This window comes from Gobio gobio (assembly GCF_949357685.1).
Source record: "Gobio gobio genome assembly, chromosome: 18".
Classification (NCBI taxonomy): domain Eukaryota; kingdom Metazoa; phylum Chordata; class Actinopteri; order Cypriniformes; family Gobionidae; genus Gobio; species Gobio gobio.
In genome coordinates, this window is record NC_137111.1 from 22,542,796 (window position 1) to 22,567,883 (window position 25,088).

The window sequence follows — 25,088 nt, forward strand, 5'->3', positions numbered from 1 at the left end:
CAAACAGATTGATAGCGCAGAGTTGTTTGGAACTATTGAGAGCTCTGAACCACGAGACATGCCCGTAGGCAGGGGGGATTCGAACGAACCACCCCTAACTGCCAAAGGTCCAGAATTTAAGTCTGTTTTTTTTGTAATAAACAGGTGTTATTTTAAGTAATGACGGCCAATAATTCGAATCCGGACCTCTGTATTTTTCCGATGTGTAGGCTATAAATGTTGTGAAATAATTGCCTATAGTATTACTTTAATGCAGCAGATATTGCACAGCACCATGATCTTCTCATCTGAGCTGCCTGCGGTCTGTCACCACTCGTCAACGTCAAAACATTTAAGAGGACCAATCAAAACAAAGTAGGGGGGCTTTATGTTCACTGACGATGCGGAGCGCAAATTCCAGCGTGACGCTTCCGTTGAACGCTCATACAGTGCGAGATAAGATGCATGTAGCTAAACTAAACATTTCATATTTGGCAGCTGTTTTAGGAATTAAATGTTAAACTACCGATAAAAATAATCAGGCAAACTAATAAACCTTTGTCTAATTTTGCCATTTTTAATTTAAAATAGGTAGGGCTATATAAATACGTATATAATTTACGTGATTTAATGTAATAAGCAACTGTCAATGTGAGAGGACAAGAAACATTAACGAATCCGTTTTCTTCATATAATGCATACGATTAATAATGAATGTGTACATATTGTGAATTATAAATTCACAATATGAATTTAATTTTAACAATTCACCTTGTTAAATGTGCTGCTGCCTGTCTTGGCCAGGACGCTCTTGGAAAAGAGATTTTTAATCTCAATGAGTTTTTTTCTGGTTAAATAAAGGTAATAATAAATAAAAATAATCTTAGAAAGTGATTCATAAAAAAATATTTGAAATATTAATTGACCCTATGTTTTGTTGACTGCTTTAGTAGGGAAAGAGAGGGCAAGATCAGGAGAATGAGAGAAAAAGAGTGAGATGAGGAGAGAGCAGGAATTGACAAATAATTTACTGCTCACTGACTTAGTTTTAAAGCGATTTCTCAATTTTTTTTGGCCTTCAAACATCTTAAAATGCACATATGTAGATCAGAGAAATCAAAATGTAACTACCTGATTATATACCCACTAACTGTGTGTTTGCATAGTATAGGCCAAGTAATTAAAGCACCTTTGTTTCCGGACCAATTATAGGTTTGTGATCCTACAAATGTACATTTAGTAACTTCTTCAAAACTTCTTCTAGTTCTGTCACATGAATTTGTGATTTCAACTTTGTGGGGAAGTTTTGATTAACCATGCCAAATAACTGTTTGAACTGAAAAAGATGGTACATGATCTTGGTTAGTAATTTAACAACATTGTAGTAAATATGATGTGAAATAGGTCCACTTTTTGGAAAAAAAGAACCCCCTTTTCACTAGGCTGGCTACGGGCCTGTGAGACCACGTGGCGGCGAGATCAAAGACTGTCGCAACTCTCTTTTTCTATGGCTCCTCTGAGTTAATCGACTCAACGCCCACATTCACTCGGTCTCATGAGTAGGTTTCATTGTGATAGTGACAGGTAGTGAAGGACATACTTGTAAACTATACCTTTTATAGCGACACTCCACGCCCACATTCACTCTGTGTCTCATGAGTGGGTTTCGTTGTGATAGTGGCAGGTAATGAAGGACATACTTGTAAATTACGTGATCAGGAAACACCTTTCAGTTGGAGATAAGTCATGTAATTATTTGGAAATGATTATAGACCGGTTCATCAAGATTCTTTTGAAATGACGATCACCTGCTTTTCTCCCTGACAGTCCGCGATCGCGTATGTGAAGAGCATGTCTTTATGCGGCTCAAGGACCCCGTTGCTCTTGCAGGTTTCTCCGAGCGTCAGCTCCTCTGCGACGGCAGAGAAACCGTAGAAAACCTTCTTCACCCTTAAGACGAAACTGGTTCTCAAGCAAGTCACCGACACGTCCGGGAGGCGGGTGAAATCGGGCAGGTAATGTTCTCCAGGTGGGATCCTCGTCGCAGGTGTTAGGCCACGGTAACGCAGGACAGGCGCCGGTCTCTGGCGCGTCAAGTCTGGCGTGGTTGTGAACGAATGGCGCACTAGAGGTTTCCCACGGCGCATCTCGCGTGCTGTTCGTGGGCGATCGACACTCTCATCTGATAAAGATGAGCCACTATTCAGCAATGTCGATCTGGAGAAAATGACAAGAATCGAACCCAGAACTAGGCGTGTAATGCTGTTTACTTTCATATTATTAATGCTCTGTTTTGCTTATGCTTTACCTATCCTTTATGCAACAGGTGGAAACTAAACAATCAAAAGGCCTTTTGAGAAAGGGTCGGCTGGTGATTAGATGTGATTGGTCTGATTTGTAATTGATTTCCGCTCGCACTGCTCCGCATTGGTCACTAGAGGGCGCCACGAGGTCGAAGAAATGGCGCCCAAACAATCACCTCATGGCCACAAGTGATGGCCGGCCTAGGAAAATTGATTTATTCTCGTTTTATTCAATAATTTAAAAATAAAGACATCGTAAGAATATTGCGTAGTTGTGCTTGGAGTCAGTTTTGTGTTAACACAACGAAACATGCAAATTGTGCAAAAACAAGAGAGAACCAACAAAATATTAATAGCTGATTGATTATAGTAATCAATGTAGCCTATGCTTTTTTTCTATGCTCTAGCTTGATAAATACCTTAACCAAATTTAGTTTTGTTCTTCCCTTATGTTTAAAAAAACATGTTCCTCATATTTTGATTATTTAATCTATCTTGTAGGGTCATTAAAAACAAACTTCCATCATGGATAACACTTTTGGCCACTATATATAATTAAAAAATATCAGCAAAGATATATATATATATATATATATATATATATATATATATATATATATATATATATATATATATATATATATATATATATATATTATTTTTTTTTTTTGTAAAAAGGAAACTCCAACCCCCGTCCGATTACATAAATTAAATACATTTTTTGAATGTTTGTCAGTATTTGCAATACACGTTTAATAAGCACAATATAAATACACAATGATGTCAGTGTTTTTATAAAGGCCACCGAATAATGTATACACGTATTAATGCCTATTCTGGTGGTATTTGTGGTTTTAACAAAAAAAAACTAAAAAGTCTACAGCCTCTTTGTTCTGCCTAACAGACATTTTTGCATTTCATCTCAGCATTTACAGAGAGAAGTAAACTGGAGGTCTATAACATTACAGACAGCTATTTAGCACATGACCCATAATCGCCCAGATCACTGGGGATCTCAGAGCATGGAAGAAAACCTTACAGTACCATCTTTAAATTCAGTCACTAGTATCCACAGTCTGCTTTATGTGCACAATCACTTTTTTATCACAGAAAAAAAAAACATAAACGTACAGGAATACTTACATTTCATGTTGGAAAAATGTACCACTGAACAACATTTTCCATCTAAACGTTCCTTTAGTCAGTTACTGACTCTTTGGCACAGTTGCACAGATATAGGTAATAGAAAATCCCATGAGCTGTGACTGTTGTAGATTTTTACTTGTGTGAAATACTATAATCTCATTTGATCTGGTTTTAAGAAAAGCTCTTCATTTTCTTACTCCATATAAGGCACTATAAATAAATACAGAACCATAAAAAATAAAGTGTCATCTTCCTCAGGCTAATAAAGTGCCCCACACAAGCACAATGATTTCAGGTCTTTTTTTAAAGAAATGGAAAGATAAGTTGTTCTATTCTAAATATTTTACCTCAGTGCAAAAACAAACCAACAATTCTTCACCACATTGAGAAACAACTGCAACTTAACATTTCCTTTACATTCAAAAACCAAAATAGAGAGAGAGAGAGAGAGAGAGAGAGAGAGAGAGAGAGAGAGAGAGAGAGAGAGAGAGAGAAAAAAGTGTTGCAACAAAATGTATTAGTAGATGGTAGGAACCTCATAATTATCTTACAAGTCTCCCTTTGTTGACCAGGGAGAGCTGTAACTGTTACTAAAAGCAGCAAATACTTGTTATGGTTGTATAAACATGTAGCTAGGATAACAGTAGTGCAGATGTATAAGGGTTCGCCTCCATCCTTTATTGGCCCAGTTAACCAACTGAGTGAGGGAAGTTGTGTCTCTGAAAGTTCAGTTGATAGATTTCCCTCAATGCAGTGGTTAAGATGTATGTTGGCGCCCTCTTTAGGCCAGAGCGGGAACAGTCACGCTGGTATTTCATGCTGTGATATCAGGCTTCAATGCCTCCATCTCAGACTCTTGTTCTTCACTCCTGCAGGTGAGAAACAATAAAATAGTATTATTTTCAACCGTAAGAATTACTGACATGACTAAAGTGGTATTCAGGACTTTTTTTGACCCAAAAAGACCATGTCCTACCGCAAGCGCAACTGTAGCTGTTTGTTGTTGTTCTGCCTGCGTTCTTCATCAATGGGATATGTTTTAAAGACGAGCAGGCCCAGAGCTATAAGCGAGACAGGAGCAGCCGAGACCAACATCTTCAACGTCAGATTCACAGAATCAGACTGAACACAAACGCCCGTGACATAACCTGCAAAGCTAAAGAGACGGAAAGCAGAATAACCTAAACATGAGCAAATGAAATATGAAGGTCAGGAATGTAAACCTAGATCATGATCTGTTGTCAAAAAACCCATGAAAGGGCTTTTTAATACAGACACGAAGAGGAAGAGCTACCTTAATGCTAGTGTCGATACTCCAAGCGACACTCCAGAGGCGAATTTGGTGAAGAAAACATAGAAGGAGTAGAAAATAGCTTCGTGGCCTTGAGAGGTAGGATTCTGGACTTTAAAATCATCTACCACATCTGGAAGCATGGACCTGAAACAGAAGCACCTTTATGTCTGAAATGATGTACTTGGAATTGAATGTTTATATTCACTCTCTCTCATATATTGGTCCATAGGATCAGATTTGTTAGATATATCAACTTATGGATCAGTGAGTCGATTCAGCGGTTTGGATCGCCAAAGTCACGTGATTTCAGAAGATTGGCAATCATGATTCGACTCACTGATTTATAACGCTTTGAAGCTTCATGATGCTGTGTTTTGAAATCGGTCATCACTATACAAGTCGTTATTTAGGGTTTTTTTGCGCACAAAAACGATTCTCGTCGCTTCATAAAGTTATTGTAGAACCACTGTAGTGAGATGGACTTTGTAACGTCTTTAGTACCTTTTATGGGTCTTGAGAGTGTAAAGTGTAAAGTGCATTGTGCCAATGGAGGCCTTTCTGAGCCATTGGATTTCAACTAAAACATCTTAATTTGTGTTCAGAAGATGAACGGAGGTCTTACGGGTGTCAAACGACATGAGGGTAAGTAATTAATGAAAGAATTTTCTTGGGTGAACTAACCCTTTAAAAATGTTCGAATACCGTACAGAAAATGTGAATAATTTCCAGCCAAACAAGACTTATTTGTATAAACAACTCATTTATGTTCATATTAGAGAATGCCACTAGCAACGTCAATGTCATGAGTTTGATTCCCATGTATGAATACCTGCAAGTGTCTGCCGAATGTATACATGTAAACAGGGCCTAAAATGAACCTGCCAATGGCCGGTGACTTAGGGTGTGTTCACACTTGTAGTTCAGTTCCTTTGGTCTGGACCAAAAAAGAAAATTATACATTTAGTCCTGGTTCACTTAGCTTTCACAATGTCATTTTTAACAACGAACCTAAGATAAAAAAATAAATACATTTTTACAGCCCAGCCAACAGCATTGATTTGGATGCGCTCGTTGTATGTGCATAAACAACATATGATGGTATATGATGGAGCTGACAACTCGTGAAGAGCTAATAAAATGTGTAAAGGAGTCAAAACAGTGGCAAGAATCCCTTGTCACACACACAAACGTAAATCTGCTGCGAGGAGTTCTGATGCCTGTTCCAAACTGTGATGGGCAACATTGTGACTATGACAAGAAGAAAAAAAACAGATATGCTGGAGCATTTTGTCCTTTTAAGGGTCACATCTTGTGACATCCTGTCCGGTGTTTGGTTTGTTTACATGATACAGGTTCGTGTTGCATTCATATTTCATTCAAACCGCACCAGAGTTTGTTTGGAAGTAGACTGATACCCATATTTATATCAGCAGTCTCAGGCCAGTTGTTTGGTGTGCACAAAGGTTCAGATGGCAGCACACGTTCAAACAAACCGCACTAACAGAGCAATTGCATCAGGGTTGGTTTTAATCGAACAAAACCTGACGATTGTGTTAAGAAAATTTACCGCCCATAAATATTTTTTACCAGCCATGAAATGGCAGTTATGACACCAAAATTTTAGATGTCAATGAAAATTCACAATTCTCTACTCCAATTTTGATACCACAGCTAAAACTACTAGCCTGACTAATATACATTTAAATCATTATTAAAGAGATCCCCTGGAGTTAAGACTTGTATGGCTTAATTTAACATAAATTATGTCTCTTACTGAAATATGTAGTAGAAAACCCATGAAATATCTACGTTATTTAAAAAATCCATTATATATTTGGACCATGAGCGGCGCCATTTTGTTTGCGTTCTAGGTCGATGACGTAGAATGGTTGCACTCGGCAATCAACTGGGGCTACCCGTAGCTATTTTTACCACAACACAACTCGAAAATTGTTTCAGAGTTAAATAAAACCAATTAATTGCTTTGTAATTGCATTTAAAACACATGGGCACACAAACTCACACACACAAACAGATCGGTGCGCGCACACACACACACACACACACACACATATCTGACAGACTGCTCTGTATCAATCGAGATGTGTTATGGGCTGCCCTCGTCAGTCTCCACGACAGGGGCTGAATCCGAAAATTGAGTGCACTCATTCAATCCCACATTGCACCGCTATAACGAGTGTACAGCCGATATACACACTGCGGCTGTCCAACTTCACGCATTCACGTACTTGTTTTCATTCACTCCTTCAAGTGAACTGTATTAGTGGACAAAAGTAGGGAATAGTGAATGAGGGTTTAGGGGGCGATTTCGGATTCACCCAGGGAGAGTGCAGGCCTGCCGAATCGGAATCAGGTGACAAGTTAGGCAAGTCAACCCTAATGTAACATTACAGCTGATTAAGCGTGGATGTGTGTGTGTTTGTGTGCACGTGTGTTTTAAATGCAATTACAAAGCAATTAATTGGTCTTGTTTAACTCTGAAAATTTTTCGAGTTGTGTTGTGGCTACGGGTAGCCCCAGTTGATTGCCGAGTGCAACCTTTCTAAGTCATCGACCTAGAATGCAAACAAAATGGCGCCGCCAATCCCTTTAAATACAAGTTACAGTAGTTTTCAGGTAGAGACAGTGAAAAAAGTAATCTAATAAATAAGTAACTAGATAGTCTTCACTGTATAAATGAAAAAAGATTCATCCTTATTAAAGTTACAAAAGTTATTTAGTGAAGAGCAGTGAGGGATGATTTTTTCTTTTTCCTTTGTTTGATTAACATTAAAAACACAGACAGCAGCAGGATTATTAGGCTGCTGTCACTTTAAAACCTAATGCATGGATCCAATATACTGATACACATGTCTTGTCTCTCTCAACTGTTTTTACATTTAGTTAAGCCATAACTGACTGTTTACTAGGATACTCGCAGAGACAGGCCTATTTTGTTTTACATAATTATGTGTGAACAAGAAGACGTGAAACAGAGCTTATTTCAGTATTCACGGGCTGTCTGAGACGCTGCTTTCTCACAACATTGCATTGTTAGAATTAAAAATGGCCGGCCAACTGGTGATTGACACCATTTCATATACGCCCCAATGCCAATTTTTACTCACATTTGGCGCTTGCCGGGTGTTAATTTTAGGCCCTGCATGTAAATATTCCCCAATGATTGAGTTTTTAAAAAAAAAAGTAAAGTCATGTTTCTAACAGCCTTTTGTTATAGATGCTTTCTTTAGATCTCAACTAGCAAACATCCTGAAATACTCACTTAATTTCTCACAACTAACTAATGCCAAACCTACCTATATCTCTCTCCTCTGTTCATTACAAAATATTTCTAAGTTTTAAAAAAAACAAAAAAACTTGAATCTAAAGTATCAGAACAGAACTGAATATTTCCAGTTATGTGCACCACAGACAAACACTCACCAGGGCAGGAGGAAGGCCACTGCCACACTGGCACCAGCTGCGACGGAAACGATGTAGGACACGATGAGACTATTGTTTACACACACCACCAGGATCATGAAGGGTACCGCCCACTAAAACACACACACACACACACAATTTATCATCACTGCCCTCACACACAGCTCTCGCTAATTTTACAGGAGAATCAGATACCCACTGTGATGCCGATGTATACAGTAGTCTTTTTCCCAAACCGGCATAGGAACCACTGCCACATGGGAATAGTAAGAGTGGCAGACAGCTGGGAAGACAAATCGCACAAACAAGTGTTTACATCTGACCACTACAAAACCTCATTACCATATTATGCAAGACTGCACACACTGCTGAAGTTAAAACTAGTCTTTTCATCGGTCGCCTCAAAGTCATGCTGCTTTTTAAATAGAAATAAATGTCTTTCATCACTATGGAGAATGCTAACCTCATCCAAACCCGAGAGTGCTCTTATAACACGAAGCCAGACAATTTAGAAGCGTAAAAAACACTTATTCAAAAGGGTTGGTTGAAAACACTCTCACCATAATGACCAGTAAGATGTTCTGATAATCCTCTCTGAATCCCAGCGTGTACTTGATGAACAAAGCAAAATTTCCCTCCAGCAGCTGACAAAGAAAAAACAGACAGACGAAATGAGATTCTTTCAAACGATTGATGATCATTGTCCATACAGTGTCTTCATTTCAAACCCAACTTCAATCTCAAACCTATTCTGAACTTTACTTTTGACCGCAGACCTGTCCTAATGCGGACTGTGATTCTAAACCTAATCTCTTGCATGGCAGCCTCTCTCTCTTTGTGGCTCACTTTGTTTAAACACACATAGCCCATCTCTGTAACAGAGCTGTGACGTGGTCAGTTCTAGAAACTGCTTTGACCTATACATATTATCACAGACATTCATGGCCTGAGAAATTGTCAGTTAAAATATTTTTTTTTGCCTTTTAACAATGTGTAATCTGGGATATCTCTCATCATAAATGAGGAATTCAAATAAGTACAGTTCAGCATTTCCAAACATGCATCTCTAAAGTGTTTTTTATTACCATAAAGGCCAGAGAAGTGAAGAGGAAGGCCAGCACCAGTTTAACATACGGCCCGTGACCCATTACCAGCCGCAGACCGGTCTGAAATGACACACGCTTCTGTGCTTTTAAACCCCCCTGATCTGAAAAAAAAAAAGTCAATAAATGCATCAAAATATACATTCAATGTTAATAAAAAGCTTTTTTGGTGACTGTAAACGGCCTACAGTTAGACCATGGTTTCCTAAACTGGGGTTTTGCGAACCCCTAGGGGTTCATGAGGGAACTACATGGGGTTTGTGAATTGATGAAAAGCGAATAAATCATACAAAATGTAAAATGAAAATAAATCATTTTAAAATATAAACACATTTAATAAAAAGATAAAATATCAGAGAACCATAACCATGTGAATGTGTTAAAGGGGGAGGTATAATGCTATTTCATGCATACTGAGTTATGCTAGTTAATTTATCAATGGAGCATGCAACGTATGGTGTGTGTTTAAATACATTTGTTTAGCTGACCACTATAGGTGTCTGTTTATTGTAAAGCCACTCCAAACAACAATTCACAAAGAGTGGGAAAATATGTTGAACTAAATGAATTATTTCATATTAAACCTAGTAAACTGTTCACACAAAGCACGCTTCTTCATTCAAATGCGCTACTATTCCAGTGTTTTTCTATGTAACACGCACTAGTCTGACGTGCAAAACCATTCCGCTTGCTACTGCTAAGTCATATACAATAGTCTATAAACCCCCATGTCCTCATAAACCATGAGTAACGCACACAAATGTTGTAAAACTCGCGCATGACAGTGTTCCAAAAACTCAGATCTTTTCCCACGTTTTCTAAGGATGTCACAGCTTTCAGACACTCTCAACTCAATAGATACTGTCTCTTTAGCTCCGCCAACATGATACGCCTCCAGTCGCTCTGTTTTATTCGGAAAGACTCGGTACAGCGTATCTGTATCTCAGGAGGGACTTTTAAGGATATTTTAAGTCAAGGTTTGACAAAAAAAGATTGGGAATACCCGAGTTAGCCTACTATATAAACTCGACAGAAGAATTGTTCAATTTATTATTAATAACTGGTACAATTTATTGAATATTTCATTATACAAGTTATACTTTACAATAAGGGTTCTAATCAATAAATACATTGAACACATTGAAACACATTCATATAACTATGCTGAACATTCCAATCACTGTTACCTGTGCTGTAAAATCCCTGTAGCTCATGGCCTTACTGTTTTATTTGTTTTTTATATTCCATATTTTGCACTGTGAGAATAACGTGAATGTGTAGGGTAGGCAAAGGGAAATAACTCACTGTCCTGCTCTCTTACTCCAAAAAACAGCACAGCAGCACACAGAATGTAGATCAAACTTATGACTGCAGATGCAATCATATATGCACACCTCTGTAAAAGAGAGAAAGATATGATGATTATTCATATGCAGAATATAGATGAAATTTGAAACCATCCTCTGCCTCCTCTCACCTCATTAAATATTTTGTTGTCCCTTAAGATCTGAGAGTTGTTGCCATGCACTGAGTGATTGAAGCTGTTGTTTGGGAATGTGTTGTTAATGCAGGGGACGTTGGCCATGCCCACAATCTGCCCCTGGATGGCGGTGCCAATTACTGTACCAAACAACTCTACAGTCATGCCTGAGAGAGAGAGAGAGAGAGAGAGAGAGAGAGAGAGAGAGAGAGAGAGAGAGAGAGAGAGAGAGAGAGAGAGAGAGAGAGAGAGAGAGAGAGAGAGAGAGAGAGAGAGAGAGAGAGAAAACAACAACAGAAAACAAGTCACTCAAAAAAGTCAGATTGTTTATGCTGGGAATAAAAGTTTTTATTTAGCACCAATTAAGCATATTAAAATGATTTTTGAAGGATCATGCTGACGTAATGGCTGCTGGAAATTAAGCAAAGGAATACATTACATTTTAAAATATATTAATATAGGAAAAAATATTTTAAATGGTAATAACATTTCACAATAATACTGTGAAATATTTTTGAGCAACTAAACGTGACTTTGGTGAGCATAAGAGACATTTTAAAAAATCTTACGAACAACCAAATGGTAGTGTATTCTACAGTTATAATGTGTTTGCTGTGTGTATTATGTAGCTAATTGCAATAGTAAAGCATTAAATTGTGTAAATGCTCTTACGGTACGCTGTGGCTGAATCCCGTTCCCTCTGCTCAGTGCTGATGAACATGGTCAGTGCGGAGTACGGCACATGGAAGCACTTTACACACACAAACACAGATACTCATTACTGGCTCATGACAGAATGCCATAAATATGCAAAGTAACAATGCAATTATTATTCACTAACTTTACTATACAATAAAGTCATTCACAAGTCATATGCGATTTAAACAGAATTGAAGGAGATCCCACGGGTGCGGTTTTTCCTTCATTATGCAGTCCTACTCATCCATAATATTTAAAAAAATGTCATTATTAGTTTTAGAATTAAAAGATGAGTTTAAAGGACATTTCTACCTAATTTAAAACATTTAAGCATAAACATTTCGATCAAAAAGTTATTACTACGAGAAATGCATTAACAAATAGTTGTCATGCATGAATGTAAATAGTATAGCATCATATCATGTTACATTTAATTCCTCAACAACTATACATGTGTGTACTAATGTACTAAATGTACTAACTGTCTGGAGAGTCTGGAAGAGACAGTAGAAGAGCAGGTACCACATTATCTTTCCCTGCTCTATAGGTGGAACCACCCATATCAGGAAATAACACAATACAGCTGGTATGGTGGACACCAGAATCCTGCAGAGAGAGAAGGCCACCGTCAACATCACCATCATCTAATGGGTACCATCATTACTGAGGCCTGTTACAGAGGTTCAGCTTTCAATTTTACAGTAGAAAAAATCCCACACAGCATCTCTGCTCGTTTGAGGGGAATACGGTCACAAGGGCTGTGTATGTGTGTATTAACTCATCTGTATGAGGTTAAGTGAGGTAAGGAGTGTGAAGTTCGTGAACCTCATTCTATGTCTAGTTTGGCAGGGCATGAAAAGGATTTCTAATCACACCATCTCATTCCAATGCTCTGGCCAATAATCCCATCAGAGAGTGTACAAGGCAAACACAGACCACTTTGTCAGTCTGAACTTTCGATTTCAGTTTCTTTATGACAGCAGTGTGTACAGCAGGAGAGAAAAACAGATTTGGCGTTGGGCACAATGCATTTTGGGATACAGTATTCCACACAATTTGCTCTATTGTATACTCATAATTTCGCAAATGTAGAATTGAGAGTTGTTGAGAGCGCTGTGCTGTTAGCGCAAGTTTCTTTTTTTCGTGTCTGAGAGTTCTGAATAAACAGTCCCAGTCACGTCGACGCACCCACCACTAGCCTAGCTTAGCACAAAGACTGGAGGTAAATGCCTCCAGCTAGCCTACTGCTCAATAATTGTCAAAACAATGCCAACATTTTCCTATTTACATGTTGTGATGTGTGTAGTTACATTGTGTACGAAGACCGACGGAAAATAAAAGTTGTGATTTTCTAGACCGATATGACTAGGAACTATACTATCCTTCCTGCGTAATGATCAAGGAATTTTACTGCCGTACCATGGGTGCAGCGGCGCAATGATATTATGCAGCACCTGAAAATAGGCTAACTTCCATCAACATAACCAACGTGTAACAGACTTCATTGTGATTTATCTTATAATTTGCTTTTTGTGTACATTTTTGACATTTCTGTGTGTTTAAATAGGTTTAAATAGGTCTGCATTATCTGTCTTAAAGGGTTAGTTCACCCAAAAATGAAAATTCTGTCATTAATTACTCACCCTCATGTCGTTCGACACCCGTAAGACCTTCGTTCATATTCGGAACACAAATTAAGATATTTTTGTTGAAAGCTGATGGCTGAGAAAGGCTTCAGATAGGCCTCCATTGGCATTCAGTACATTTACACCAAGACCCATAAAAGGCACTTAAAACGTCGTTACAAAGTCCATCTCACCACAGTGGCTCTACAATAATTTTACGATGCGACGACAATAGTTTTTGTGCGCAAACAAAAAATCAAAATAACACCTTTATCCAACTTGTTCTTGTCTTCCGTGTGTGCCTCCACGACGCATGCGCGAGAATATGACGTAGCGCCGGGATTCGGGAATCCATGAAATGCACACTTTAACCCCATTTTGAGCACTACGCCGAGACCTAAAGCACGATCAATGTAGAATTCAACAGCTTAGACACGCGCGTCTTCCTCTGCTTGTAAACAAATCGCTTCTGGGTCATGTGTCCGAACGCCGGATCTGCATCATATTCTCGCGCATGCGTCGTGGAGGCACACACGGAAGACAAGAACAAGTTGGATAAAGGTGTTATTTTGATTTTGCACAAAAACTATTGTCGTCGCATCGTAAAATTATTGTTGAGTCACTGTGGGGAGATGGACTTTGTAACGATGTTTTAAGTGCCTTTTATGGGTCTTGTGAGTGTAAATGTACTGAATGCCAATGGAGGCCTATCTGAAGCCTTTCTCAGCCATCAGCTTTCAACAAAAATATCTTAATTTGTGTTCCGAATATGAACGGAGGTCTTACGGGTGTCGAACGACATGAGGGTGAGTAATTAATGGCAGAATTTTCATTTTTGGTTGAACTAACCCTTTAATAAGTAGGGACTTTTATTTTGACGGATGTTGTAGTCTACGGAAAGATAGTGAGAGCTTGCGGTTCATCGGAGTGGTTAGGCAGATTTAAAGTTTGCAGTTTGTTAAGCACCCCCCGAAAAGGCATAAGGTTTGTAGGTTCTTGTTTACTGTCATCTGTAATGAGTATTTTTGTGTATTTCGCTGTATGTTAATGATAATGCTATGAAGAGAGAGAGTTTGTGTACGAGGTGTTAATGCACAATTCTTTGCTTTATTTGTTCAGCTCTTACAGGGATTTTTTGGAGATCAAACGGTTTCAATAAACTCCATGAAACATCAGTAAAGTCTGGCCATCATTTGGACAGGGTCCGCTACACAACGTGACAATCTGCTTACACAGAGAAACCTGGGGACTATTATCAGGTGCTGCATAATATCATTGCGCCGCTGCACTCAAAGTGCATGGTTCAGCTCAAAGTTCCTTAATCATTACGCAGGAATGAGAGAATAGTTCCTAGCCATATCAGTCTAGAAAATCGCAACCTTTCATTTTCCGTTGGTCTTAGTACACATTGGCCCTCATTTATCAATCTTGCGTAGAAACGGGCGTATATGTTGGCGTAAGATTATGCTTACACTCCTCTCACCGCCTGATTTATGAAGCTGTGCGCACCTCTGAAATCCAGGTTTACGCAATACCTGCCCTTGATAAATGCCGCGGATGAAAACGATCGTCATTAGAATAACACGCCCCTATATATTCAAGTCTCCCTCTGCCTCCCCCACGCCCTAGACACACGGAAGACGGCAAAGAAGTGAAACTTTAAAGAGTTTAAAGAGTGGGATTAAAGGCGCCCACAAAAACAAAATATGGACCCAAATTACGAGTACTGTTAATAGTGTGGGGGTTGAGAAGCGCACTCCAGCAGAGGTGATAATGTTTTATTGCTTTAATATAGACCAATAGTGATCAAGTTATGCATTATTTTACAGCACGTGTTTTGAAACAATTAGCCTTTAATTTCGTATCACGTCACATGTATTGGGGTGTACAATAGTGATGATGATGATGCGATGTGGAGTACCATTCATTCACATTAATAATTCCATGACAATTTGTAAGATTCTTATTATTATTATTATTATTATTATTTTTATTATTAATGACGCTTATTGTTATTTAGAAGAAGAATGTTGTTATTATTATTATTATTATTTAAAAGAAGAAGAATAATATCATTTTTATTATTTTGTCAGTCTGAATTATTTTCAGTCCCAGTCCGTGCGCTGCTGCCAGGCCTAACCCTGAAACGTTAGGTAAAGCGCACAGGCTCGCAACTGGAGGAATACATATGCCTACAAATCAAATGCTTTGGTAAAGTCACACAAATTAAACATTGAAGTCCATGTTGCACAAAAATAAACACTGAAGTTTATAATTACTATGTTGTTGTTTTTTTTACAGTGGGTCATTATATAGCATATCTTTGTCAGTGCATTTTGTGGTGTTAGGAATTGTTTTTCTGCGCATTTTCGCACTAACTCAAAACGTGCGTACACCACCTCCTGAGCTGGCGTAGGATTTGAGCGTGCCGTACGCCAACGTCCATATTGATAAATCTCAAAGTCACCGTGGTTTTGGGTGTACGCTGGAAATTTGGTGTACGCACTTTTGATAAATGAGGGCCAATGTAACTATACACATCACAACATGTAAATAGGAAAATCTTGGCGTTATTTTATCACTTATTGAGCAGTAGGCTAGCTGGAGCCATTTACCTCCTGTCTTTGTGCTAAGCTAGGCTAGCAGTGAGTGTGTCAGACAGAGTTATGGCACGAATGGTATGTATGGACTTATCTAACTCTGGGGGATACGGTGAATAAGCTAAAGTCCCAAAAAGTTGGCGTGTTCCTTTAATGTCTGATTCTGTCTTGCAGATGCATCACAGTCAGGTATTGCAGCTGCTCTGTCCTTCGTCGTAAGTGCCCAACAGGAAGCTATAAAATAAAATCCTTCCAGTCTATTACTGGGAATGGCCAGTGGCCACCCTGGAGAAGTCCAATATAGGCCATGTCCTCTGTTTTGCTCCACTTCCTTACCTTACTTCTTAAACTGCACTAATATCTTCATGCCATCAGGTTTTTAAAGTGCACACCCTACAGACATCTGACGATTAGCACAGCGAGAAAACAGCACTTTAGCATCAAAATGCATGCTTGTCATGATACTACAATACATTGACAGAAAGTATTGATTTTCAGTTTCTGAGCTGAGTGAATGGGAAGACTAAATCTCTTTGTTAGAAGGACAACATGGTCAAAATAAAATGTCCAATTTATTTAAATAAAATAAAGTATTTTTTAAATTATTAACAAATGTATCAGAATTGAATTAAAATACACAAATCTTTGTAAAAAGAAATTTTGTTGCTGCAATTTTTCATATTAATAAGCATCCTGTCATTTTCATCCACATTTCCCCATCTATGTGGCTGCAAAATATTTATACTTTATTTTTGTAATAATTTTCTTATTGTGGTTGGAGAAGCACTGGTGGTCTGATCATCATGTGCACAGAAAACAAAAAACTAAAACTCTGACACAGCACCAAACCGCTCTCAGATATATCCTGCATGCTGCATCCTGATTTGTCAATTCTGGTGGTGTGGTCGGCAGAGCCAATCCGAAAGTAAGAGGTTTTTTCTGCACTCAACATCCGTTCTTCCACATGCCATTAAAACACACATGCACACCTCACAAATAGAACCACTTGAACTCCTTGATTATATTTCATTTTGCATGATTGTATTCATATTGCATAAACTAAATATTGGTGTGACAACACTCTAAGTCTGATTCATTCAATTCATTTTATCAAAAGGTTTCTCATTTATTACATTCAACGAGTATCGTTTTCTCAGTACTGGATAGAGTTTCATAATTAAACCTATATAAAGAGAACCAGTAAGTTCCCACTAATGGAGTGTGAGGGTGTGTGTACTGCCTTTTCTTTTGGAAACCTTTTTATTTGCATCTTGGTTTATAGTTATCATTACACATTTGAGTGCATGCATGAGCAGTCAGCAAAATCCCAGAGAAATGACACCACGCGGCGCTCTTGTTCACTCGAGTAACCTCATGTAGCAGATGGACTCGGTTCCATCACCATGGCTACTGCTCATTTCTCTGTCTCAAATACATCTCTTTCTCTCTCTGAAAACCCAGCCATTCCCACAGTTTCAGCTTAGTAGATACACAGTTTTGATTCCATTTCATTTTTGAGTTTAGAAAATAGCATCATGGGCATTTCACATTAAGTCTGCATTACAGGACCATTTCAGTGTGTGCATTTTTAAAAGCCACATACCAGGGCATCATGCGTCCGTGTCGTGTCCATGGAGTTCTGCTTACTAAAAACCCAACTGTAGGATCAGTCACAGCATCCCAGGCCCGACCCACAAATAAGATCACAGAAGCATTGAGGGGATCCAACTAGAAAGACAGAATATGTCATTAGTCGCTGTAGGATTTACATGCAGCATTGCTCTCTAAAAGTCTCGAATACTGATTCCTCTGTGGTTGAATCAACATAATTGCTAAGAAAATCCCACGGGGATGGACAGAGCGGTTTGTGTAACTTATATCCTACAGAAAGTAAACTATATTATCACTCAGCAATATATTTTTAGTACATCCAACTTTACTTGCATACATAATGTATCGGAAGTAGGGCCCTATGCTGATTTCCTAAAAGAGTTTGCAGACTTTCTCTCAGATCTATTGGTCAACGTCGATAAAGCATTAATTGTTGGAGATTTTAACATACACGTAGATAACACAAATGATGCGTTAGGGGCTGCGTTTACAGATCTATTAAACTCCTTTGGGGTCAAGCAAAACGTCACTTGCCCCACTCATCGCCTTAATCACACACTAGATTTAATTATATCACATGGAACCAACCCAACCGATATAGATATTATACCGCAAAGTGATGATGTCACTGACCATTACATGGTAACTTGCATACTGCGACCTGCTGAAATCTGTCATGTTGCGCCACGTTATCGACCAGGCAGAACAATCCTTCCAACCACTATAGATAGATTCTCAAATAGCTTACCTGATCTGTCTCAGCTGCTCAGTGAACCCAAACAAACAGATGAACTAGAGGAAATGACTAGCAGTATGAGCACCATTTTCTCTAGTACATTAGAAATTGTTGCACCAATTAGATTAAAAAAGGTTAGAGAGAAAACTGTGCTACACATGTTATCAAGAGAGAAACTCGTAACTTAGAGCGTAAATGGAAACAAACTAATTTAGAGGTCTTTAGAATCGCGTGGAAAGATAGTATGTCACGTTATAAAAAGGCCCTAAAAGCAGCCAGGGCTGAGCATCTCCGCAAACTAATAGAAAATAACCTAAATAATCCAAGGTTTTTATTTAACACCGTGGCTAGATTAACAAATAAACAAGCATCGCCTGAGCAAAATATTCCATTACTGTTTAGTAGTAATGATTTTATGAATTTCTTCACTGAGAAAATAGAAAGCATCAGAAACAAAATTGTAAATGTACAATCTTTAATGATGTCTTATGATTCAACCTCAATTATCGCCCCTCAAGAACTACTACACCACTTTACAACTATAGGACAGGAAGAGCTAAATAAACTTATCATTGCATCTAAACCAACAACATGTTTATTAGATCCAATACCCACTAAACTACTGAAAGAGTTGTTACCTGTAGTGGAAGAGCCTCTTCTCAATATTATTAACTCGTCTTTATCTTTAGGTCATGTTCCAAGAATATTCAAGTTGGCAGTCATAAACCCTCTCATTAAGAAGCCACAATTAGATCATAATAACCTAGCAAATTACAGACCCATTTCAAATCTTTCATTTATGTCTAAAATACTAGAAAAAGTTGTGTCTGCCCAATTGTGCTCTTTCTTGCAAGAAAATTATATCTATGAAAAATTTCAATCAGGATTCAGGCCGCATCACAGCACAGAAACCGCGCTCGTTAAAATCACAAATGATTTACTTCTAGCTTCTGACCAAGGCTGTATCTCAATACTAGTTCTACTCGATCTTAGTGCTGCGTTCAATACTATAGATCATAAAATACTCTTAGATCGACTTCAAAATTACACTGGTGTTCAGGGACAGGCATTAAACTGGTTTAGATCGTACTTATCAGACCGCTAACATTTTGTCTGTCTAAATGGGGAAAAATCAAAGATAACGTCAGTAGACTATGGGGCGCCGCAAGGATCCGTGTTAGGCCCTCTGCTATTCTCAATATATATGCTGCCACTTGGTAATATTATAAGAAAACATGGAATTAATTTCCACTGTTATGCTGATGACACTCAATTATATATTTCATCACGACCAGATGAAAACGCTAAATTATCTAAACTGACAGCGTGTGTTGAAGATATTAAATACTGGATGAGGTGTAATTTTCTGCTATTAAATTCAGATAAAACGGAGGTATTACTTATTGGTCCAAAAAACTGCCCACAAAACCTATCACAATACAACTTTAACTTGGAAGGATGTCCTGTCACTTTATCCACTACAGTAAAAGACCTGGGTGTTATATTAGACCGCAACTTGTCTTTCGAAAATCATATTTCATATGTTACAAGAACGGCATTTTTCCACCTTAGAAACATTGCTAAGCTACGTAACATGCTATCTATTTCTGACGCAGAACAGTTAGTTCATGCATTCATGACCTCGAGACTAGATTACTGTAATGCTTTATTAGCTGGTTGTCCTGCATCATCAATAAACAAGCTACAGTTAGTCCAAAACGCAGCTGCTAGAGTTCTTACTAGGTCAAGAAAATATGATCATATAACACCAATTTTATCATCTCTACACTGTTTACCTATTAAGTTCCGTATCAATTACAAAGTATTGCTACTGACCTATAAAGCCCTAAATGGTTTAGCTCCAGTGTATTTAACAGATCTTCTATCGCCCTACAACACCTGTGATGAGACGACCTGACGACTGTGAAGAGACGACTCAACGCCAGCGTTGTTATGGCCTAAATTAATACATGATTGATTAACTTTTTCTAAGATTTTGCTTTAATATCCTCTTTCTAACATTTTTCAATGTACATTTATGAAATGCACTTTCTGTAAAGCTGCTTTGAAACAATGTGTATTGTGAAAAGCGCTATACAAATAAATTTGATTTGAATTTAATTGAAGTAGGCCAGTAAGTGCTGTGCGTGTAAACCTCACTCCCATAGCCTCAAGAGGCATGCTAGCAGCTGACGCTTAGTGGCCTTGTTAGCGCGCCTGCCTCCCACAACGGAGACTCCAGTACGAATCCCTAATCTATTATCAAAATAATCGTTAGTTGCAGCCCTAACAGGAGTCGTACATTAGGCATGCGCGAGTCAAAATGATATACAAACAAACCGTGCATGTGTGCTCTCGACTCAAGTAAGACTCAAGAAGTGTGCTGTGGAGAAGTTCTCAAGATATTACAAACATTAGCAATTCTTTTTTGTAAAGCTGCTTTGAAACAATGTGTATTGTGAAAAGCGATATACAAATAAAAATGACGATAGTTTTTTAACCATATAACACTAAATCTGATGTCAATCCTTAATTTGCTCAACTGACTCGGATGAGGAGATCAGATTGGCTATTGCTATGGGAACTGTCACAATAATGAGGCAGCAGGAGTTTAAATAAGATAACTGGAGCTGAGGATTGTTAAAGTCACACAGCAAGAAAACAGCTTTATGTCTGCTTTCTGCCCTCTCACATGCTCTCTTTCTGTCTCTCTCACTCTCGTTTCTGCACTCGACCTGGCGCTCTGGGTCGCTGTTCGCTTGCTTTGTTTGATGATTGCAAGGAGAGATGATTTTCTCACCATTCTATCTAATCGTATGGAGTGATATGACATAGTAAGAAAAACAATAGCTGAGCCAGTTTATTTTCATAATCAGAAGGTGTTGAGGTCTTGCGGTATAGATCCTCTGCATTCAGTTATAGCATTCCCACATGTATACTCACCAGTGCCACATCAAGCAAGAAGATTTGCAGAAAGAAGCCCAGGGCGGTGCCTGTGATCTGATAAGGAGCCCCTCCGATTGCAAAACACACCTTACTCCACACAGTCAGGGCTCTTTTCCTCTCCCGCTGTGGTGAGAGCTGAAAGGAGGACAAAAAAAGAGAGATTATGAAAGGACGGACAATGACAGTCATTGTAGCAAGTAAAATAAGAACCATGAGAGACCAGTGAACTTTTCACCACAAGGACGCGTTAAAATCCTGACTGGAAGAGTTGATTTATTTTGGATTCTGTTTGTGTTTTTGCGACGTTCCATCTGATGCTCCCAGGGCTCAGCATCAAAGACCATTCAGAACTGCTGGAAGGTTTTTAGCATTTCATCCTCAAGTTCATTCTGCTCATTCAGGGACATTACAGATAAACTGAACTTTTCTACCTGCATTTTAAGGTCCTCCCTTAAAATAACACAGTAATGTCAACAATCTGACTGCTTACACATTTGTCTAATAGTTAAGTGCTTTAGTTAATGGCCTTAATATGCTTATGGGAACATCAGTACATTTAAACTTTGCTACTTCCTCATACTGGAAAAAGCTGTAACGGTCTCACATTGTGAGAATTATTCTAGTTAAAGGGTTAGTTCACCCAAAAATTGTAATTCTGTCATTAATTATTCACCCTCATGTAGTTCCAAATCCATAAGACTTTCGTTCATCTTCGGAACACAAATAAAGATATTTTTTATTAAATCTGAGAGCTTTCTGTCCCTCCATTGACAGCTATGCAACTACCACTTTGACACTTCAAAAAGTTCATATCGAGATCGTAAAACTAATCCATATGAATTGAGCTGTTTAGTCCAAATTTTCTAAAGAGACTCGATCGCTTTATATGAAGTGTAAAAAAGAGTGCCAAGACACCTTATACCTCAAAAAACCTTAAAAAGCCTATAATATAGGCAGAATTGTTAAAAAATGCTTCAATGTTAAGAGATCTTGGTTCTCATTTATTTTTCAATTCAACTAGGTCATTCATATAGCTATCTATTTAGTTCTACTTTGGTCATTAGCTTTATGTTAGGCTGCATCACATCACATTAAATCCTATTTGTGTGTGACAGTACATGACAAAGAAAGGAGGTCCTTCACAATATTAGGATAATGTCATAATGTTATGCATGATCAGTGCGTCACACATACTGTACTTGAAAACCTGCTTGCTAAAACTGTCCAGGCCAAATTCCCTCCATTGGCCTTTATCAATCATATAATCCCCATCCACTGAATTGGCTCTATCACTCTCTCTCCTCTCCACCTTTAACTGGTGTGTGAAGTGAGCGCACTGCTACTGTTGTTCTGTGGCTGCCGTCGCATCATCTAAGTGGATGCTGCACACTGGTGGTAGTTGAGGAGAGATCCCCTGATATGATTGTAAAGCCCTTTAGGAGTATAGTAGTACATAGTAAAGCGCTAAATAAATCACATTCACTTATTATTATTATTAAAACTATGGTCATTGGTTCCTCTTTTCTATATGATTTCAGAACGAAATCCTTGCAATTGCTCTGCCTTAAATGGCTCAGCGTGCTGAAGGGAGGTCAACCACTAACGCTTGAACTAGGTGCACTAGGTGTACTGTATCTTACTGCCTAGTGCAGAACACATAAATTACTGCATTAGCATCAGTCATCGGACTATGATAACTCTAAGGTTAGTTCTTCACAAATGGCCGTGGTCTATGTTTTGTCAGTTAAAGCTGACCAGACATAGACCAGATTTTGAACTTCAAACACATTCAATCGGCAGTCTCTTTACACACGGAGTACCTGCAGATAGTCTGCAGAGTGTGTTAAACTTGTAAAAAAGGTCTGTTGGAAAATTGCTGCATTAACAGTATGCAGTTTGCACAAGGTGCTTTACAATAACATCAAGACTTCTGAAACTTAAATAAACAAAGGGATAGTTCACCCAAAATTTTTATTTATCCCATAATTTACTCAACCTCAAGCCATTCTAGGGGTATATGACATTCTTCTTTCAGACAAATACAAAATCGGAGTTATATTTAATAATGTCCTGGCTAATCCAAGCTTTATAATGGCAGTGAATGGCAGCCCAAAATTTGAAGCACGAAAAAAGTTAATCCGTCCATTATAAAAGTAGTAATTAAAATGGCTCCGCGGGGTTAATAAAGGCCTTCTGAAGTAAATTGATGGGTTTCTGTAAGAAAAATATCCATATTTAAAACTTTATAAAGTAAAATATCTAGCTTCCAGCAGACCGCCTTGCGGTTCAAAACGCTTATGCTACATCCAACGTCATTGTTGCGCCAGTTAACATTGTTGCGCCAGTTAACATTGTTGCGCCAGTTAACGATTCGCTTCAGAAGGCCGTTTTAACCCCCCAGAGCCGTGTGGATTACTTTTATGATGGATGGATGGATGGATGGATGGATACTCTTTTTTGGTCTTCAAATTTTGGGCTGCCATTTACTGCCATTATAATGCTTGGAAGAGCAAGGACAGTTTTTTTTATATAACTCTGATTGTTTTAGTCAGAAAGAAGAATGTCATATACACCGAGGATGGCTTGAGGGTGAGTAAATCATACACAAAGAATTAGAGAACGAGAACTGATGCAGTGACAGACATGATTTACATATGACTTTGTATGCCGTGTAATGGGATTTGTGAAAGTTCAGTCTTCTTTGACCTGTGATCATGCAGTGAGTCATATAGTACAACATCGTGGACAAGATTAGTTTATCAAAGTTTACATTTTTGAAATTAGTTAGCAAACAAATAACAGCAGCCTAAACTATTCATTCAAATAATGTGCAACATCGTCTGTAACTTTAGGAATAGGTCAACCACAAAGTTTTCATGCACCTAACAATTGTTTTGCACAGGAAAGAAAAAGTGAAACATTTCGACTAGCACGGAGGTTTAAATAATAACATTTTTTTGTATTATTTGCTTTTGGGTTTACTATTCATTCAAGTCAAAAAGAACTCGTAAATTAACACGTCCCCTTTAAACCCGGCTTTTCTTCGCGGTGTTCACAGACACGCCTCAGTAAAGCTAGTGTGTATAATAAACAAATATGTATATCCCCAAATATGTACATCATCGGCTTAGCCTATATTTACAATTACGACATCAATGTCATTCATCGATAGATAGCAAAGCTCTTCCGCAAAGGATAACGGGTGCGCGCGACTGGCACGTGCTGCTGTAATCTTTATATTCAGCATCAATCTATACTCACGAGTCACGCCTTATCAATTAATCCCACCATTTTCTCTTAGAGTACGTGCGTGGAGCCAAAATACATAGTGCTAAATATACATCAATAGTTTAATTTCTAACAGGTAACTTACTTACCATAGCAATTTTGATTCCACCTTGATTCGGGGTTTTGGCTGTAGGTAACAAACCGGATGAGAACTGATCGGCTCCTTCTCCTCTTGCCATAACACTGATCAGATGTAATTTTATTGCAGGAGCAGAGTGCACTGTTTTTTTCTTGTGTCGTTCTTACTAAGAAACACTATTTGACAGGATGCTGCTTCCACGGTCGACCAAAACGAGAAGCGGTTCAGCCTTCACTTCTGCCTCGTTTGAATGCTGAAGTGTCCACGCCCACGTGCTTCTCTTTTTCCCCCTGTCACGCATCGAAAGATACATGTGCACAGTATTCAAAGCTCCAACGAGGATTTTCTCTGTACTGTAAAATAAAAATGTTTTAATTTTTAATGCTGTTAGTGCACTTCATGATTTGCATGCAGTAAGTGGGACATTTTTCATATTTCAGCTACACACAAATGTACTCAGTCAGCGAAAAGGTGCCAGAGTGGGGGTGAATGTTTATGTATTTAATTACTTTTACCAGTGCGCTCACTTCACACACCAGTTATAGGTGGAGAGGAGAGAGAGTGATAGAGTCAATTCAGTGGATGGGGATTATATGATTGATAAAGGCCAATGGAGGGAATTTGGCCTGGACAGTTTTAGCAAGCAGGTTTTCAGGTACAGTATGTATGACACACTGATCATGCATAACATAATGACATTATCCTAATATTGTGTTGGTCCCCGTTTTGCTGCCAAAACAGCCCTGACCCGTCGA

The 25,088-nt window shown here is 38.4% G+C and overlaps 2 protein-coding genes across 2 annotated transcripts; both read right to left on the bottom strand.

Moving 5' to 3' along the window:
- Positions 1-1,522: 1,522 nt before the first annotated feature.
- Positions 1,523-2,255, bottom strand: LOC307141795 (uncharacterized protein; the record flags this gene model as incomplete). The annotated part of the gene is made up of 2 exons (XM_079842249.1): positions 1,523-1,705; positions 1,788-2,255. 2 exons carry the CDS (start codon positions 2,253-2,255, stop codon positions 1,523-1,525), a joined length of 651 nt encoding a protein of 216 aa, XP_079698375.1.
- A 750-nt stretch (positions 2,256-3,005) lies between these two features.
- On the bottom strand, positions 3,006-24,588 carry mfsd2aa (MFSD2 lysolipid transporter A, lysophospholipid a). Its single transcript, XM_079842595.1, has 14 exons — positions 24,344-24,588; positions 20,964-21,101; positions 17,277-17,401; positions 11,931-12,054; positions 11,422-11,500; positions 10,747-10,916; positions 10,575-10,665; positions 9,252-9,373; positions 8,727-8,810; positions 8,366-8,449; positions 8,167-8,279; positions 4,723-4,866; positions 4,405-4,584; positions 3,006-4,297 (listed from the first exon to the last, which is right to left on the bottom strand). Exons 1-14 carry the CDS (start codon positions 24,431-24,433, stop codon positions 4,243-4,245), a joined length of 1,599 nt encoding a protein of 532 aa, XP_079698721.1. The 5' UTR covers positions 24,434-24,588; the 3' UTR covers positions 3,006-4,242.
- Positions 24,589-25,088: the final 500 nt, after the last annotated feature.